General features: G+C 40.6%; 1 protein-coding gene across 1 annotated transcript in view; it reads left to right on the top strand.

Moving 5' to 3' along the window:
• LOC124138153 (MAM and LDL-receptor class A domain-containing protein 2-like) overlaps window positions 1–18,730 on the top strand; it is a 120,557-nt gene that overhangs the window by 24,232 nt on the left and 77,595 nt on the right. The window contains exons 40-68 of the mRNA XM_048386546.1: window positions 221–361; window positions 700–959; window positions 1,417–1,501; window positions 1,900–2,085; window positions 2,512–2,663; window positions 4,179–4,386; window positions 5,025–5,165; window positions 5,531–5,784; window positions 6,075–6,159; window positions 6,301–6,381; window positions 6,651–6,791; window positions 7,659–7,921; window positions 8,337–8,424; window positions 9,071–9,238; window positions 9,473–9,670; window positions 10,177–10,335; window positions 11,716–11,853; window positions 12,072–12,331; window positions 12,467–12,629; window positions 12,943–13,077; window positions 13,493–13,764; window positions 13,988–14,075; window positions 14,427–14,609; window positions 14,936–15,201; window positions 15,405–15,492; window positions 16,296–16,439; window positions 17,062–17,225; window positions 17,630–17,819; window positions 18,111–18,191. Of these exons, the coding sequence (XP_048242503.1) occupies window positions 221–361; window positions 700–959; window positions 1,417–1,501; window positions 1,900–2,085; window positions 2,512–2,663; window positions 4,179–4,386; window positions 5,025–5,165; window positions 5,531–5,784; window positions 6,075–6,159; window positions 6,301–6,381; window positions 6,651–6,791; window positions 7,659–7,921; window positions 8,337–8,424; window positions 9,071–9,238; window positions 9,473–9,670; window positions 10,177–10,335; window positions 11,716–11,853; window positions 12,072–12,331; window positions 12,467–12,629; window positions 12,943–13,077; window positions 13,493–13,764; window positions 13,988–14,075; window positions 14,427–14,609; window positions 14,936–15,201; window positions 15,405–15,492; window positions 16,296–16,439; window positions 17,062–17,225; window positions 17,630–17,819; window positions 18,111–18,191 (4,782 nt within the window). The remainder of the gene's footprint in view (window positions 1–220; window positions 362–699; window positions 960–1,416; window positions 1,502–1,899; window positions 2,086–2,511; window positions 2,664–4,178; window positions 4,387–5,024; window positions 5,166–5,530; window positions 5,785–6,074; window positions 6,160–6,300; window positions 6,382–6,650; window positions 6,792–7,658; window positions 7,922–8,336; window positions 8,425–9,070; window positions 9,239–9,472; window positions 9,671–10,176; window positions 10,336–11,715; window positions 11,854–12,071; window positions 12,332–12,466; window positions 12,630–12,942; window positions 13,078–13,492; window positions 13,765–13,987; window positions 14,076–14,426; window positions 14,610–14,935; window positions 15,202–15,404; window positions 15,493–16,295; window positions 16,440–17,061; window positions 17,226–17,629; window positions 17,820–18,110; window positions 18,192–18,730) is intronic.

The following is an 18,730-nucleotide window of genomic DNA, read 5'->3' as shown; positions in this document are numbered from 1 at the left end:
ACCTATTTTTTTCCAAATGTTCGACAGATGTGTCATGTGTGAGCCGGGGATGTTGCCTATGTATGTTTAGTAAAAAACATTACACGCCACGTCGATCACAAGAATATGTTTCGAAGTAGTTTCAAAGATTTACATAGAATTCGCCAGGACTGACCATCTCATTAATAAAGGTTTGTGACATGGAAATATCTCAATATAATATTCAAGGTGTACTTTTCAGTGTCTGGAACAATTAACTGCAACTTCGAGAGCAACATGTGTGGCTGGACACAGGCCCATAATGACCAGTTTGACTGGACTAGACAGAAAGGCACAACAACATCAGGTGGTACCGGGCCGGGAAATGACCATACCACTAGAAGTAAGTTGGTTTTGGTTGTGTCGCCCAAACATATTGGCAAACATAAGGATGATGGTTTGTAAGGGACATGCGTTCAATGGTCCTGCTGGATCGTATCTGATATCCACTGTCATTAATCTATTCTTATGAGAACCCTTTGGAAAGATAGTGGCCTGCATGTTTCAAATGCTTGTCGTTAGAGGCGACCCAAATGGGAGAAATCATGGTTTTATGGGATCTTGCTGACTGCGGTCATCAGGCAGCATGCTTATATTCTCAACCACTGCTATATACAACGTGTTGTAGACGTAGTATTATTGTTTGCATAGTAAATCAGCATTCCTCACCAATTGTTCCAGAGGGGTATTACATCTTCATCGAGACATCCTACCCCCGACATAATGGGGACAAAGCTCGCGTTGTCAGCCCTGTCGTCAACTCCCAGGGCACCAAGTGCCTGCAGTTCTACTACCACATGTACGGCCCCCACATCAACGCCCTCAACGTCTACACACAAGCTGGCTCCAACTTGGGCACGGCGATCTGGACCAAAACCGGTACCCAAGGCAATAAGTGGATACAGGGATCCGTGGACATAAATATAAAGGGACAGTATAATGTAAGTGTTGAAGCTCACTATAAAATATGACACTCCTTAAGGTAATGGTTAAAAAAAACTATAACCAAGACAGTTTTACTTCCGTGTTTTTTAAGGCTAATTTCCATATAGATCTATGCATTTCACATACAGGATTAATATAATATCAAACACAATGTAAATGGTAACTTCATTATATATATGACATTCATTACTCACAAGGTTGTGACTGTGTTTGTAGGCTTTAGGATAAGTATAAAAAAAATGTTACTTAGCGTTGGGTGTGGACAGCTTCGTCGATTTGCAGACTGTAATTCTTGATTTATATCAGTACCAAACCAGTGTTGAAATATTTCACCAAATTGGCACACGTCAACCTGCATGGGCATTCATCCAGTATTAATTTGGACCACGTGATATAACTGAAAGGTTCCGACTAAATCTAACGCTTTAAACACCTCTATTGACCAATGTCCAGGTCGTGTTCGAGGGGGTTCGAGGGGTCAGCTATCTTGGGGACATTGCCCTTGATGACATCACATTCAAAGACGGCTTTTGTGAGGGTAAGAAACGCCCTTTCTCATTTTTCATAAAACAAACTTTGATGTGGTTAAAGGCATGGTAAATACAGAACTATCATGAATACATGAATATTGATGATAGGCGGTCGGTGTATCTCATACAGGGTCATCAGTTTAAACGAAATTCAACCAAATATATACTCAATACACACCCCTGTATTGTAATCCTTGAAATACTTTTGCAAACAAAAAAACCCACCATTTTTCAAAGTAAACATCAGATTAATGTCCTGAATTCCCTTGTTATAAATTTCAATCAAACTGGATTCCTAATCCGTACAGTGTGTTGGTTCAGATAGTACATTTTTTTAGATCGTTCCGTAATCCATGTGATACAGAATTGCATGAAAACGTATTTCTAAATTATTCATTTTTTACAGGAAATGGGACAACCCCCAAGCCTGGTACCCTATCGAATCCTATCGGTAAATGTGACTTTGAGACCCCATCAATCTGTGGCTACACCCAGGATAAGACTGACAGCTTCGACTGGACCAGAGCCAGCCAGACAACATCATCAGTTGGAACTGGACCAACTAGTGACCACACCTACGGGACATCAAGAGGTAGCGTTGACCTTCTTTATGTCTATGATTGTGTTATTATCTGCTGTTATAATTAATGTGTGAAAAACGTTTTGGCTTCTCCATGACATCACAAATTCCTAACATTGCCTCATTAAAAATAGGTTAACTGAAAAAAGGTTTGAAACAGGTTTTCTTTGATTCATTTTCATTCACAAATTTTCAACGGATGATGTATGTATGAAACACTGAATGATGTAATAGCTGTACCTCGTGAATACATTCTGTAAGTCACTGCTAAAGGCTCGCAGCTTGCACCATTCATTCACTCGGAACAGGTGACACCTATTCCTTCAAGTCAATGATTATTTTTCTGGCTGATACCAAGCACCAACCCGTGATCAAACAGGTTTCTTGCTAATATCATACATCGTCCTCAGTAACCAACAATGACATTTGATGTTACAGGGCACTACATGTACATTGAGACATCAGCTCCACGTGTTCAAGGAGACATAGCACGTCTCGTGTCTCCCACGTACCCAGCCTCCAATACTGACCTGTGTTTCAACTTCTACTACCACATGTACGGTAGCCACATCGGTACCCTCAACATCATGGTAGGTCAGACAGAATCATGTATTGGGGCGTTCCCTGTCGGTACCCTTAACATCAGGGTAGATCCAGACATCATAACATATGGGGGAGTTCAGTGTTGGTACCCTCAACATCAAGGTAGGTCAGACAGGATCGCATATGGAGAGGTTCAGTGTCGGTACCCTCAACATCAAGGTAGGTCAGACAGAATCGCGTATGGAGAGGTTCCGTGTCGGTACCCTCAACATAATGGTAGGTCAGGCAGGATCACGTATGGAGAGGTTCAGTGTTGGTACCCTCAACATCAAGGTAGGTCAGACAGGATCGCGTATGGAGAGATTCCGTGTCGGTACCCTCAACATTATGATAGGTCAGACAGGATCGCGTATGGAGAGGTTCAGTGTCGGTACCCTCAACATCAAGATAGGTCAGACAGGATCACGTATTGAGAAGTTCCGCGTCAGTACCCTCAACATCAAGGTAGGTCAGACAGGATCGCGTATGGAGAGGTTCCGTGTCGGTATCTTCAACATTATGGTAGGTCAGACAGGATCGCATATGGAGAGGTTCCGTGTCGGTACCCTCAAGAAAAAGGTAGGTCAGACAGGATCGCGTATGCAGAGGTTCAGTGTCCGTACCCTCAACATAGTGGTAGGTCAGACAGGTTCACATATGGAGAAGTTCCGTGTCGGTACCCTCAACATAATGGTAGGTCAGACAGGATCGCGTATGGAGAGATTCCGTGTCGGTACCCTCAACATTATGGTAGGTCAGACAGGATCGCGTATGGAGAGCTTCAGTGTCGGTACCCTCAACATAATGGTAGGTCAGACAGGATCGCGTATGGAGAGGTTCCGTGTCAGTACCCTCAACATTATGGTAGGTCAGACAGGATCGCGTATGGAGAGGTTCCGTGTCGGTACCCCCAAGAAAAATGGTAGGTCAGACAGGATCGCGTATGGAGAGGTTCAGTGTCCATACCCTCAACATTATGGTAGGTCCAGACATTACGTATGGGGGAGTTCCATGTCGGTACCCTCAACATCAGACAGGATACATATACTAGTGTCTCCTGACCGAGCTTGGATTGGCATAGAATGTAATTATGAGGGTATAGCCGGTACATATATACTCTCTTATACTACATATTCATTTCAAAATACATCCTTTATACCGCACAATCGTATCACTATAACACCTTATTGTTTCAGCTCTGCCACTGTAGCCATTCCACCATACCACCATACAAATACCGCTGTATCACCATATTAATACCAGCATGTATATACCACAATAATAATGCCACTTTACCATCATACCACTGTACCCCTAACCACTGTATAAGACTGTTGCTATTCACATTAATGCTTCACAAAAGAAGAAATGATTACTTACTTGATGTACGTGATTTGTAGAATGAATCCGCTGACTACCCGTTTAATTTGATTTACCCTATTCAATTCAAACAGAACCTGTTAGAATATGTTGCCATGTTCAGTTATAGTAAACACGAACATTTGTTTATATGTTTGTTTTAGCTGTTGGCAAACAAACAACTGACGACTGTGTGGACCCTGTCTGGTAACCAAGGAATGAAATGGTCACTCGGCTCAACTACCCTTTCAGCAAATGACTTGTCACGTAGTAATTACCAGATCGCCTTTGAAGGCATCCGAGGCGTCAGCTACTTAGGTGACATCGCCATTGATGACATCAGCATCACAAGTGGCGCATGCGCATCCCCAGGTGAGCATCGTGAACTTTAATTGAACTAAGTGGATTCTAATGCCTTTCAAATTCTAGACGTTCATGCTGTGTAACTAATGGACTAACCCCATGTGAGTTACGTCCCTTAACTGCCAGGGTCCGCTAGTCATTCAATCAATCGGTATCACACCCATTTTCGTAGGTTTGATCAGCATTCAAGGCTTCAGTAAAGCTATCAAAAAGATGGACAAGTGTATGATTTTTCCCAATTTGACGCATCAGTAATAACAGCCATGTCCAATGTAATTCCCTTTTTTGACTTGTATCATTTGCTCCCGTGTTTGTTCAGGTGAACACTTGATTTTACTTTACATTGTTTGTGAAGGTTGCCACCAGTGTTGCAAGATACCTTAGCCTTTTGCAAACACCTGATAACATCACTATTTGGTGGTGATTCCTGAACACATGCTTATGATACAGTAGGAATTGAGCAATGGACTTGTGAATGTGGAAATGGTTTTATGACTGATGTTCTTTTACCTGAAAAGAAAACGTCACCAACCAGTTTGTGCTTTCCTCCCACATTAACCGGACAGGCAGTGATTAAACTGAATTATTGTGTCAAACGTGATGTTAAACCAACTCAGTCATTTGCATTGTTCTGTCATGTTATCCAGGATCCTGCAGTTTTGAGAAGGGCTACTGTTCATGGACGAACCTTCAAGGCCAGGATGACTTTGACTGGACACTTAACTCTGGTCGCACGTCCAGTTTTAGCACGGGGCCATCATCTGACCACACTCTCGCCAACAGTGCCGGTAGGTCAAGTCATTTCATTTTCGCATCTATTTCTGCCAATGAACCAGGGGTAGACAAAGCCAGCATTATTTCATGACCGTTAAAACGAAGCGCTTCCTACAGCACTGACAGTACTGAATATAACTGACTTATATAACAACTGGCTTTTCAATACTAAGTCTTACAATTAACTTGCTAACAGTATGACCTAGTAGTTTGACTCTATTATCCTTGGTTGGTGCTCACGAGTTTCACCAAAGTATTAAACAACAACGACTTGCATTTTCATCCCACTATAAGATGAATCGTGGTGATGCAACTGATATACCTTTTAAAACGGCCTTTCACAAACTTGTCTTTCATATTTATTTCTCTCTCTCTTAAGGTAAATATGCATTCATTGAGACATCATCTCCAAGAAGATCTGGAGATAAAGCGTGGCTGTCAAGTTCAACATTCACGCCATCATTAACACGTTGCATCTCCTTCTGGTACCACATGAGCGGAAGTCAGATCGGCACACTCAACGTGTACGTCATCGTCGGCAACGTCAACACAACAGTGTGGTCTCTCAGTGGCAGTCAGGGCGACAAATGGCTCAATGGCCAGGCACCCATAGCATCAACGACATCTTACAGAGTAAATATGCTCATTATTAAATTTACATGAATAGTAACACCCAACCCCAGCACAAAATATGTTTTTTAAAGAACTGCACAAGTGTTCCCATCACATTTGTTGCCAATATCGTAACACGAATAGACAAAGGAAAATAAGTAATCATTTAACTTGTTCAACACCCAAGCAGCACTTTCCTTTCATTTCTGGTTTGCACACATCATATCTTCAAGAAAAACAATTCTTTTATTAATTAGATATTCTAAACATTAAAATGTATTTTTCAATGTTATACTTTGTTACTGTTTAAGGTGTACTTTGAAGGAATATGTGGTGGCGGATATCGTGGAGACATTGCCATAGATGACATCTCTATAACCCAGACAACGTGCGGAGGTACGATGGTTATACTACTCAGTATTTGTTAGGAATACTGTATTCTTGTACTTCATAGCCCAGACAAATTAACCCAACATTGTCTAGTTTCTGATCTGAATAATAAATACTTTGAACGATATAATAACGTGATGTTTCCAGTTGTACCTGCTGCAGCTAATGTAAATGGAAATGGTACCATCGCCCCTCTGACGTTGACGACCGCCACTCCTACACAACCAGGTATGTTAATACGATCACAAACAGAGATACAGAAACGAAACAACAAAAGTCTTGACATTTATAAATAACAGTTTTTATTAAAATGTATTTCATTTTCTACGGTCTGTATAAAGAGATAAAACTATAAAGATAATGTCACTGGGTACAGTTCTGTCTGCACTGGTTTCATTGTACATATCCTGAGGCAATCAGTAAGTAAAGTCATGATCATCCCTATCAAAACATGAGTAATATATGTATATTGTATACAACACTGTTGTACCTCCCAGCGACGGGCCCCTTCTTCTGCAACTTTGATACTGGGCTGTGTAGTTGGACTCAGATGGCTACAGACACGTTTGATTGGTCAAGAAACAAGGGACCTACGACATCTGTAGGAACTGGACCCCAGAGTGACCACACCAGTGGACGTAAGTGGACACACCTGTACCTTGTGTGATCAGTAACCTCTGGAACGCTGCATGTTATTTTCATGATCCGATACAATTGAAAGCATCCATGTCAGTCTGTTTGTTGTTTAACAATGCACTGCAGCTACATGGTGGTGGTCTGCAAATAATCGAGTCTGGACCAGACAATCCACTGATTGTTCATGCCTGTAGGTTCATTACATATATGCATTAGTGAACTGTGTTAATAGTAGACAATGAGGCCTCACTTAAAATGCACTTCGTTTCTTGTATACATCAGTGAACAGTGGTGCCCGGGTAAAGTTAATTCATTTCCCCTAGTGAATGCCTTAGTGAACAATATAGAACACATAAAATGTATGCATTCATATTCCTAATACATAACATACATTTTCCTTTTCATGCAAATCATGTTTGAAATACAAGTCATGAAAAGTGTTTCCAAGAGGACATTGGTAAAATGTAATGCATCTTAGAAAATAGTACCCCATTTATTGTCTGTGTATCCATGTGGAGTGTATCTGAAGTTAGTTGTGATGTTCTTTTTCATATGTTTTCGTTATGAGTGATCTGTAAATATTGATCAATTGATACTGATGAAACCAAGAACCTTGAAAACCCGATAGCCAAGAACGCTAGTTAACTAGGAATGATTACATGTTGAGTATGGGTATACAAAGGTTGAATAGCTTGTACACATCAATCGTGATTCCAACCATTTGCTGATACAAACGATTTCAGTCAGATTAATCTGGAACCCGGTTAAGTTTTCCTATCAAACAAATTGCAAATGTATTTGACCGAATATGATATGTGCACGATAACCAACTTATGCTACTGTTAATGCAAAAAATGTTATTACTTTAGATGGCTTCTATCTGTTCATTGAGACCTCGGCTCCACGAAAGCCCAATGATAAAGCTCGAATCATCAGCCCCTCAGTAGCGCCCGGATCCGGCACACAATGTCTCACCTTTTGGTACTACATGTACGGCGATCACGTCAACGCTCTGAACGTCTACGCCAAGACTACACCTGCACTGGGAAACCTCATCTTCACAGTCAAAGGAACCAAGGGCCCCAAGTGGATTCAAGCAAGAATAGACATTCCATCTAAAGTCCACTTCCAGGTAAACTTTGATTATGTTCATTTCTAAAGCGACAAAATACCTACTTGACATAAACGCGACGTGATTGGGGAAATGTTAAGCTACTCTATACTAAATTTTCACTTTAAGAATTGTTTAACAGTGAAATCGCTTCAAATATTAGGTATAAGGAAACACTGATAATATGTCGCATTTTCCAAGTTCAAAACATTGTGGATGAGGATTCCACCTGTCCTCAAAAGTAACATTGTCTCAAAGAATACTTCAAGTTATTGGAGTTTGTATGTGGTTCCACTATCATTTTAACGTTTATATTATTTGTACCTGAAAGATTAACCTCTTGTTTAAACAAACCAGTTTCATGGTGACATTTAGTGTCAGGAGTGTACATATCACTACTATAAGTTAGAAAACTACGTATCATTATCATATTCAGGTTGTGATAGAGGGCGTGGTCGGTCCAAGCTACAGAGGCGACATAGCTATCGACGACGTTAACATCAACGATGGACAGTGCACCCAAGGTATTCAAGCAATACAGTAAACTACGGTTATAACAAACACAAAGTGACCACTAATTTTAGTTTGTTATCACTGTAATTTGTTAAAAGCATATATACAGCATAACTGTAGCAGATAGTCGAGACAAAAAAGTATGTTTGTTATATCCGTCAGTTCGTTTTTAGCTCGTTCATTATAAACATAGTTTACTGTACTGAGAATGATCCAGATCTAAAGTTTGATAGACAAAATATTTTTTTAATCAAATATGACAAATTATAAATCATCTTGCACCAACGTTTTCTTTGTAGCAGACAATTATTGTTCTCAGAAATAGTCCGAAGCATAAAAAAAATTTATAACAAGACCTTTATAGAGTATTCAAACACCCTGCATGACAGGAGATGATGCTTCAGATAGTATACAGTTTTGTAAATGTTCTAAATGCAAAAACAGGTATTCCTAATTTTAAATTAATGGGTCAATGTTCAAAGGTCAATTCGTTGTGCAAAGATGTGTCCAGAATTCGTGACGGGATCTTTGATCATTGTTTCAATTATGATCCTTTCTTCAAAAAAATGTATTTCTCCTCCGAGCATCACTTTGGACTTTGAGCTGACAAGCAATTGTACATTGAATGCTTAGCAAGGTTAAACTGCATTGTTACAGCAACACCCAGCCCAGGAACAACAACAGGTCTTGACTGTAACTTCGAGAGTGCCTGTACATACACACAGGACAAGACAACTGACAAGTTCGACTGGACCAGAAACGCGGGAAGGACCAGCTCATTCGGCACAGGTCCTTCCGGTGATCACACATACGGGACCTCTAGAGGTATGATAGCTTTCTAAACCATGCTTTACCAGAATGGGCATATGTACTGAGGAAAAGGCACGGACAAACATACGTGAAGACAACATATCTAAAAATAAATAATGCCAGGTTAAGACGTTCTCTCAGTGTGGTACAAATCCAATTCGAATCCAAAATGTAATAAATCCTTTCTTGTTATTCAAACTGCTTTCATATTATGATGCCATGCTATTTTACCATACCGTTTGGTTGTAGGTCATTACATGTACATCGAGACCTCTGCTCCCCGAATTCAGGGCGACAACGCCCGCCTTGTGTCTGGCCCCTACACCCCATCTGGTGCAAACCAATGTCTAGAATTCTACTACCATATGTACGGATCCTCCACTGGCATGTTCCGTGTCTACTTCAAATCCAACAACAATCTGGGAAATGCTGTGTTCACAAAGCAAGGTTGGTCGGGACTAAAGCTGTTGCGTTGGGACGTTTTCGTTTGTAATTCGGTGTAGTGGTAGGTTTGCGATGTAAGGTATCGTAGTTCACTGTGAAGGTATAGGTCCTGTAGTAGTCTGAATCCGACAGCCATGGGCTAAAACCTATTTCCGCTATGATTATAATCCTTTATGGATTTCACAAAAGTGGTAAATGTCATGCCTCAATTTAGGCTTCCTTCTAAGAGGCCAGGACATAAATTTAAGTCTAATTCTAACCTTCTAACCTCTAGCTGTGTGTATGAGAATGACTGAGTAAAAGAGGCAACGTAATATTCTTCTGTTTCAGGAGCAATTTACTAAACCTAAGAAAGAAAGATGTGCTTTAGAAGGGGTGGGCAATGTTAAAGTGTGGGTAGAATCAACGTGTCGGCTTGGGCACTGCTCCTTCCAATGGCAAACAACTGGTATCCTCCTCACACATCACTGTATACCATACCTATAATGTGTTTGCCTTCCATCCAACAGGTAGCCAAGGCAACCGATGGATTCGAGGTCAAGTGTCCATTCAAGCAAACACAGCGACGTTCAACGCTGTGTTTGAGGCTGTCAGAGGCAGCTCCTACAACGGCGACATCGCTCTTGACGACATATCTGTGAAAGCAGGGACCTGTGCACAGAAGCCAGGTAAGTGACTGATTGAACCACAACAGACTCTGTTAACTCGAAGTAAATTGAGTTATACATATTTTGATATAAGCAAAGGGATATCTTGAGGGATGCGACTGGTGAATAAAGCAGAATCATCTTAAACGATATATCAATCATGAGTAAGTTCGCGTTAATAAGGTCTCTTTCCAGGCGGAATTGTGCCATAAAAAGTTAATCAATGAGAAATCAGAAATTTATTCAGTCATAGTTGTGTTTGCATGCTCATTGATAGAATGTGCTCAGAATATGTTGTAGCAATGTTCATGTAATGTTTCAGCAATTTATTTCAATTATTTATCGTTGAATAAAGTATTCAATGGCAAAAGTGATTGTTGACATTTGGGATTTTAGAAGCACAGTATTCAAAACTGTTCTCTGTCTGTTTGAAGTATCCATGTGTATATATAGTTAGTTTGGCTAACAATGATGTTGATTTTGAAATGTAGTTTGAATGTCTTTTTAAACACATTCAATATTTTAGTTTATCTCTGTTAGATCTCTATGCCCCTTTGAGATACATGTATACTCAGTTAGGAAGTGAGTTATAATTTAATGACTCACTGGCATTGTGTCAGCCATTTTGCCACCTAACACATGTACTGAGAAGATCAACATGTGAAGTCATAAAATCGTTATCATTAATATTATACCCCCCCCCCCCCCCCCCCCCCACGAAGTCCGTTTGCAACTCAGAGGGGACATATTTTCTACAAAACTTTTTAAGTAAGAGAAATGAAAATTTACACATTGACATTACTGGTCGCGATCTTACATGAGTCCGAACATTGGTGTCTTGAATTCTTTTCTTACAGAGTCATAGTCCTTGCTCCGTGTTTTACAACTTAGTACATACTGAGTGAAATTGGGACAAGTTTTCTCGGGAACTACTGAAATTACATGAATGAAAATTTGCATGCTTATATGAGAGATACTTGTCAAGACTGATTTCCAAAATTGGTGCCGAAAATTATTTTTTTACAGAGTTATGTCCCGTGCTCAATGCTTTTCAGTGCATATTGTCTCTCTAATGGGGGACAAGTTTTCTCAGAAACTACTGAAATTACATGAATAACACTTTCCATGCTTATCTCAGAGATACTTGGCAAGACTGTGTTCCAAAATCGGTGCCGTTAATCATATTTGTCCAGAGTTCCTGTGCTACACGGTTTTAGATTTTGAGCATACACAGTTATGACTCTTGATCCATGTTATTTTACAAACTGCATAGTGTCCCCAATAGGGACAAGTTTTCTTGTTGGTACTGTTATTGTTATTATTTCGGTTATTATTTGTATTCAGATTGTATGTTTACAAACTTTTGTCTTAAGTTTTGTCAAAATGTGATGTTTTCTGCAGGAAATTGCGACTTTGAAATCGACAAGTGTAGTTGGAGTAACATGAAAACGGATGACTTCGACTGGGTTGTCGGGAGTGGTACGACAACTAGCTCATCAACTGGCCCGTCTAGCGACCACACAAAAGGCAATAGTCAAGGTAACTATTTAAAAAACCACATATTTATTTACTGAACTGCTAAAGGAGAATATAAATCTTCTCGTTTCAGGTTGAACATCTGCAATCTGTGACAGTATAGGGTTTCGTTCCATTTTAAGCTGACATTCTGTGATATAACTATTATTCCAAGCGACCTTAAATTCAACTCAGTTTGTCATCTTTATGATTGCTTTTAAACCCTGCACTACCTTCCATAGGAAAATACCTGTTCATTGAGACCTCTGCCCCAAGACGTCCAGGAGACAAGGCATTCCTCCAGAGTGCCTCGTTCATGCCCACCACGGGCCGATGCATGTCCTTCTACTATCTTATGTTCGGCGCGACAATCGGGACACTCAACGTCCTCGTCCAACCACAGAACCAGAATGCGACTGTGATTTGGTCTCTCTCTCGACAACAGCTGGGTACATGGCAACAGGGGGTTGTACCTATACCTCAACAAGGAGGCAACTACCAGGTATGTACACACTAAACTCACTAAAACCAAACACGAACTATCTCGCTGGTCACTATCAGCGTACAGCAGCTTAATTGATTTCTGATGTGCTCGGGGTGTCTTTTGGGTAAATCCAGGCTTTATCTTCATCCACAGTTGCTGATTGAAGGGATCCGCGGCCCCGGCTACACTGGCGACATCGCCATCGACGACATAACCTTCTCAACACAGAACCCTTGCCCTCTGACACCAACGAAGGCTTTGGCAACAACACCAATGCCGCCCATAACGACCACAGTTGCTCTTGGAACTGCACCAGGTTAGGGGCAAACAAGAAACAAATATTTAGCTACAATTGATCAATTCCAGTAGGGATGTGTGGATTCTGTTTCATCAAATGACTTTGAGTTTTGATGAATAATAATATTATTAAGAATTTTGTATGCTTATATTGTACGACATTAATATCTCACTGTTATAAGTCAGAACATTCAGATTCCATTACCATATGTGATTCTCTCTGGAGGGTGGCGATGTGATAATGTGTAACCAACCATCAGTGTCCCCCACAGTGTTTTATACATCTTGCTGAGGCAACATAAAACCTCACTCACTCACTCACTCACTTGCAGGTGGTTTCAACTGCAACTTTGACTCCAATGCCTGTAGCTGGACACAAGACAAGACTGACGACTTCGACTGGACCAGAAAACAAGGTGGAACATCCAGCTCTGGAACCGGGCCAAGCTCCGACCATACAGCCAAAAGTATGTCATGGGAGATAACATCAGACATTTCGAATGCAGAGAAATCAGAAGCCTTATGCCCCTCCCGAAAATGACATAAAATCCCCCTTGTCATGGGAAGAATGACTCCTGATATGTATACATTGCGTTGACAATTGACCAAGATATGTGTACACAATGGAGTATCAAGGCATTCAGTTATACCAGGGCAGGTACACATTCACAGAATGATAGTGGAACCTAATTAATCTGAACAATGCTGTACATTAAAAACGTCTGATTCGACGTAGGTAATAACGGGGTCCGGATAAACAGGGTTTCACTGTAAAATTGTCACCCTTAATGTGACATCATGTGGATTATTGTGTCCCCTTGAACATGATAACGGTTTACATATCTACTTGTGCAAACTGTTAGCATTTTGACATTTTTTCAGATGGCTACTACATGTACATTGAGACGTCATCACCACGACGACCTGGCCAGAAAGCTCGCCTAATCAGCCCGCCAATCATCGGTAATACACGGATGTGCCTAGTGTTCTTCTACCACATGTTTGGCCCCCACATCAACACGCTCAATGTGTACTTCTCCAGGAATGGTACTCTTGGGACCCCCGTGTGGACTAAACAACACACACAGGGCAACGCCTGGAAGAGGGGGACGGTGCAGATAGCAGGGGGAAGCACAACCGCTTCCGTCACTAATGTAATAATTCTTACTTAAATTTGATGATTGTGTAATCTAGGGACACCCGACCTTATATGCTTAACGTTTTACCTGAAGGTGGTCCTAATTGTAATTGTATTGATTTGTGTTATATCATGTTGTAAATCAGTTTTCCTCTTTAATTAGTCTTGTGTGATGTTTAGTCATTTTGGCAAATTATGTTAAGGAAACAAATAATTCTGATGGAATGTATTTTTTCCAGATCGTATTTGAGGGCTTGCGAGGAATTAGTTACTTGGGAGATATTGCAATCGATGATGTCAGTCTCGTCCCAGGTTCCTGTTATCAAGGTAGACAACCATTTTTCTACTCACATAGTCGTCTTAGACTAGACAGTTTAAGACACTGCTTACAGTTATCTAGGTGTGTCATGCTGATGTTGTGAAAAACACTAGGTGACGCAAAGCGTTGGCCTTACAAGTTCAGTGAAACCAATGAGAACTGGTTATGTTAATGACATATTTGAAGGAATATGGGGTTTGAACCCACAATTAACGAATCCTAGAAAGACTACAGAAAAAGAACGCTAATCAAATCGCGATGATTACATAACTGGATCACCGCTGTCCCCAAAGAATTAAGAGGTATCTGGTCTCGTACTAGATGCAAAAATCTCATTCTGGTTTGAATATGTATTGCAGCAACTGTTGCCCCGAGTCAAGGGAGCATTCCTGCCTCGCCTATCGACTGTAACTTCGAGTCCTCCAGCATGTGTAAATACTACCAGGACGAAACGGACACCTTCGAGTGGACGAGAAGGTCCTCAGGCACATCATCTTATGGAACTGGACCGAGCAGTGACCACACATACGGAACACGACTAGGTCAGTTGTGTGTTCGAATGTATGTTAGTTCATTGAAAATGCCATTTGTTTTGTCAGTATAGTCATGATATAACCACTATGTCAGTTCTAGAATGGGATTGGTTCGACAGAATCATCATTTCAGCAAAGGAAATTATCTTAAGGTCCACCAACACAAGACATGTCTTCACACAGACATTATTTTTAATATAGACAGTAACATGTTTTCAATGCAGGAAATGTTTCTACATCAACGACCTTTAAACGCATGTAAAAATGTATTCATGCATTTTTTCCAGATACAGCAATATTCAATAACACTTCCACTGTACATCCTCTTGTTCAAGGTTCCTACATGTACGTCGAGAGTTCCGCCCCTCGTCGCTATGGTGACACTGCACGTTTGTGGAGTCCTACATTCTCTGCCAAAAATGGCCGATGTCTCACATTCTGGTATCACATGTATGGCGCAACCATGGGAACACTATCAGTGTATGCTGCCCAAAACACCACCAGGGTTATCCTTGGTTCACCTATCTGGCACCTCTCTGGTAATCAAGGCAACATTTGGAAACAAGAATATGTGCAACTTCCGAATTACAATTTGATGCACGTGAGTTGACTTTTACCTGTAAAAACACAGTTGAATGAAATATATAACACATTTGTATCCAGTAATATACAGTAGTAACCTTGTGGCAAGTGTTGATATTTTATTTGTTTTTGGAGATTGTCTGAAATCATTTAGTTCTGTGAGTAAGTTAACTAACAACTACCGAAAATGAATTTCACACAATCATTTTCTATTCATTTCAGGCTGTTTTTGAAGGGCGCATTGGCAGAAGCTACACTTCAGATGCAGCCATTGATGATGTCAAACTTCTCCAGTCCTGTCCAACACCAGGTATTAAACATCAGCTTATAACCCAATTAACATAATAATGCAATGGATTGACATTGTAGAAATGTAGCTTTTAGAAATATGATGATCAACACGACAAATTTTCCCTCAAGTTACAGAGAATATTACTTTTACTGAATAAGTTTTTATTTAGGAATACCAAGAGGCATTTTACAGAGGGAAACGTAGTCTATCTTACACAATTACTAATATTGATCAATTGCTCCACAACAAGGAAGCTACGTGGATCTCCATACACGCGTTGTGGACACTCGCAAACAAACGTACTTCCCCAAACTGTGACTTAACGAGTTTCATTTTTCAACTTCATGACATACAGTTACAATGTGGTTTTATTTGGGTGCTGGAGGAATGACAAGTGAAATGTCAGCTGTCATGATGCCTTCGATTATCATGTATTTGAAGTCTTTGTGACATCTGGTATTTACCTTGATAATATCAGCAAACAACCATCAGTTCCCCAAATATATCCCGATAATAACGGATCAACAACAACTGTTTTCAGCAATATTCCTGAAATACATGAACGAATATGTGGCTACGTCATATTTTGTTACTTTTGGTATTCAAACGCCGGTATTCTTCGAGAGAGGCCAACACGTTCATCACTGGGCAACTGTTCATCCTAGAAAACGTTTATGAAGTCACTGACGTTGGTAGAAGTGCTACATAATTTCCACAGGACATATTCATGTTGGCATCAATATAGTATATGTTTTATGTTTTAATTGTATCCAATGCTAAATATCATAACACAATAGTGTACTATGTATTTTTTTGAATAGGCGATTGTAACTTTGAAAGTGGTACTTGCGGATGGTCCAATTCTCGCACTGACCAGTTTGATTGGGTGAGATTGACAGGAAACGTTAACAAATATGGAACCCACCCCAACAAGGGAGACCACACCTTCGGCACATCCAAAAACGGTGAGTATTTCTCAGACATCGTATATCTGTCAATCTTCAAGATGTCCAGTGTGATGTAATTATGGTTTATACAGCTGACCTGACATCTTTAGAAGTGGTGTGTATCAGTTTGTTTTTTGTTGTTGTTGTTTAACCCCCTCAGTCAGGAATATTTCAGCTGTGTCATGGAGTCTGATCGAGTATGAATCAGACAAATCAGTGATTGACATTATTGGCAACGATTCACTCTTTCGGGGTACCCTGACACGTATCGACATTACTCAATAACAACAACAATTCTTTTCCAAACACTTTGGATCAGGGTTCAAAGTAGAAATACAAACTTTGTCTTTTAAGTGATCCTTCTAAACAATATCAGTCTCGTCGAATCAGGAAGAACTGGACAAATGTTGCTGGGTTTTTCTTATATTTCATCACTGAAATGTGGTAATAGATTCGACATGATGATAAAAAAATAGTTCTTCAAAAACACGTAGATGTTCCATATTTCTCAATATTTAACGGTCGGTAGTATAGGAAACGCCGTATGTAAAATAACAGGTCAAAAGTTCAAGATTGTCAGATGCCTACTTGCATTGATGGGGAAATAGAAGGATGTTAATCAACTACTTCATCTCCACAGGTTCCTACATGTACATTGGAGATGGTAGAAGCGTTGCCGCCAAGGCCACGGCTGACTTTGTGTCCCAATCCATGAGTCCTACTGGAAACACAGGGCGATGCATCGTTTTCTGGTTCATGCAGACTGGCACGTCTTTCGGTTCCATCACCATGTACATAGTGCAGGTGGGTAACAGGTCCATCTGGCCATTATTCCAATATTAACAGGCCGCTGTATGTAGCTGAAATTTGCTGGCTGCTGAATGACATTCACTTTGTGATGATCTATTCACCTCCAATTAACATGCACAGACACACCCAGTGTTTCCGTCAATTGCTCAATAGTGTAGCGTGTTGCCTTTGATTGGTGTTGATGTGCGTTGCCGTGTATTTGTAACCACTTAATGCCCATGTAACTGTGGTGGTGGGGTAGCCTAGTGGTTAAGATGTTAGCTGGTCGCGCCAAGGACCTAGCTTTGATTCCACAAATGGAAAGGATTTGTGAAACCCATTACACCTCCAATGTTACTGTGCTATTGCAAAAGGAGGCATAAAACCCAACTCACTCAAACTTGATATTGCATTTACAGAACTCAACCCGGGTTCCTATCTGGTATATGGACGGGGCTCAAGGAACCAGTGCCTCGGCATGGGTGTACGGGCAGGCTACCTTCACCAGCACTAAACCTTACACTGTTGTTTTCTCTGTCGTACGTCTTGGAGGCGCCCACGGCTACATCACTCTCGACGACATTACCTTCAGACCAGGGCAATGTGCATGTGAGTACTTCTTTTTCTCGTACGAGTGGGGTTCGGATTTAAGGTATTTGATTCTTGGTGTCTCAGGATCCGCTGATTGCAGGTACGAATCTCAGATTATACGTCTTGGGTTGCTTTCAGCATACCTGTCCTCCACATGTACACGACATTCATCAACTTTATATTTCATCCCTCATCATAGTTACACTCCGTGATATTACTGAAATACTCCTCAAATTTACCTCCCACTCTTGAAAGAAGCTGGCTGCATTTTGTTTGGGTGTATCTTACTCTAAACCATTTATATTTTAGTCCTGCCTGCACGGGCAGCAACCGGATCATCAGTTGCTCCACAGGCCATGCTCTCGACGACACCAACACCGCTAACTGCAGGTACTGTCATCACCTGGATGTGCTTGGTTCAGAATAAGAAATGTATTGTTATAATATTATAATAAGATAAATTTATTGTATGGTAATGGAAATCTTTGACTAAGGCCATCCACGCCAATGATGTCACCAGTAAGTTTGTCTAAAGGGAGTATTTTAATTTTGTCATGCCAAACAAAAGACAGACTTCTGTATCTATAAAACAGCTAGGGCTGTAATGGGGTAGTGATTTAGCTGTAAATAGACTTCAGACAAAAGAATAGCATATTGTCAGAAACATTTGTTGGTGATTTAAGAGTATGTTGATTTGATATTGATTAACATTTAATTAACTTGATGAAGGAATGAAACGAGTGAAATCAGTTTCAATATGAATTCCTCCGTCACGATGGACCTGTGGTTCTTAGGTGACAACTAACGCATGACCTACGAGACCTGTGAAAACCTGAGGCAAGGTCAATATGCACCTTATCATAAGGGTTGCATTAGACCGATGCACACCCAAGTCGAGATACGATATGTTTCTTCACCATTAAAAGGTG

This window comes from Haliotis rufescens, unplaced genomic scaffold, assembly GCF_023055435.1.
Source record: "Haliotis rufescens isolate VD_foot unplaced genomic scaffold, xgHalRufe1.0.p SCAF_6, whole genome shotgun sequence".
Taxonomy (NCBI): Eukaryota; Metazoa; Mollusca; class Gastropoda; order Lepetellida; family Haliotidae; genus Haliotis; species Haliotis rufescens.
This window is presented reverse-complemented; position numbering and strand designations above follow the sequence as displayed.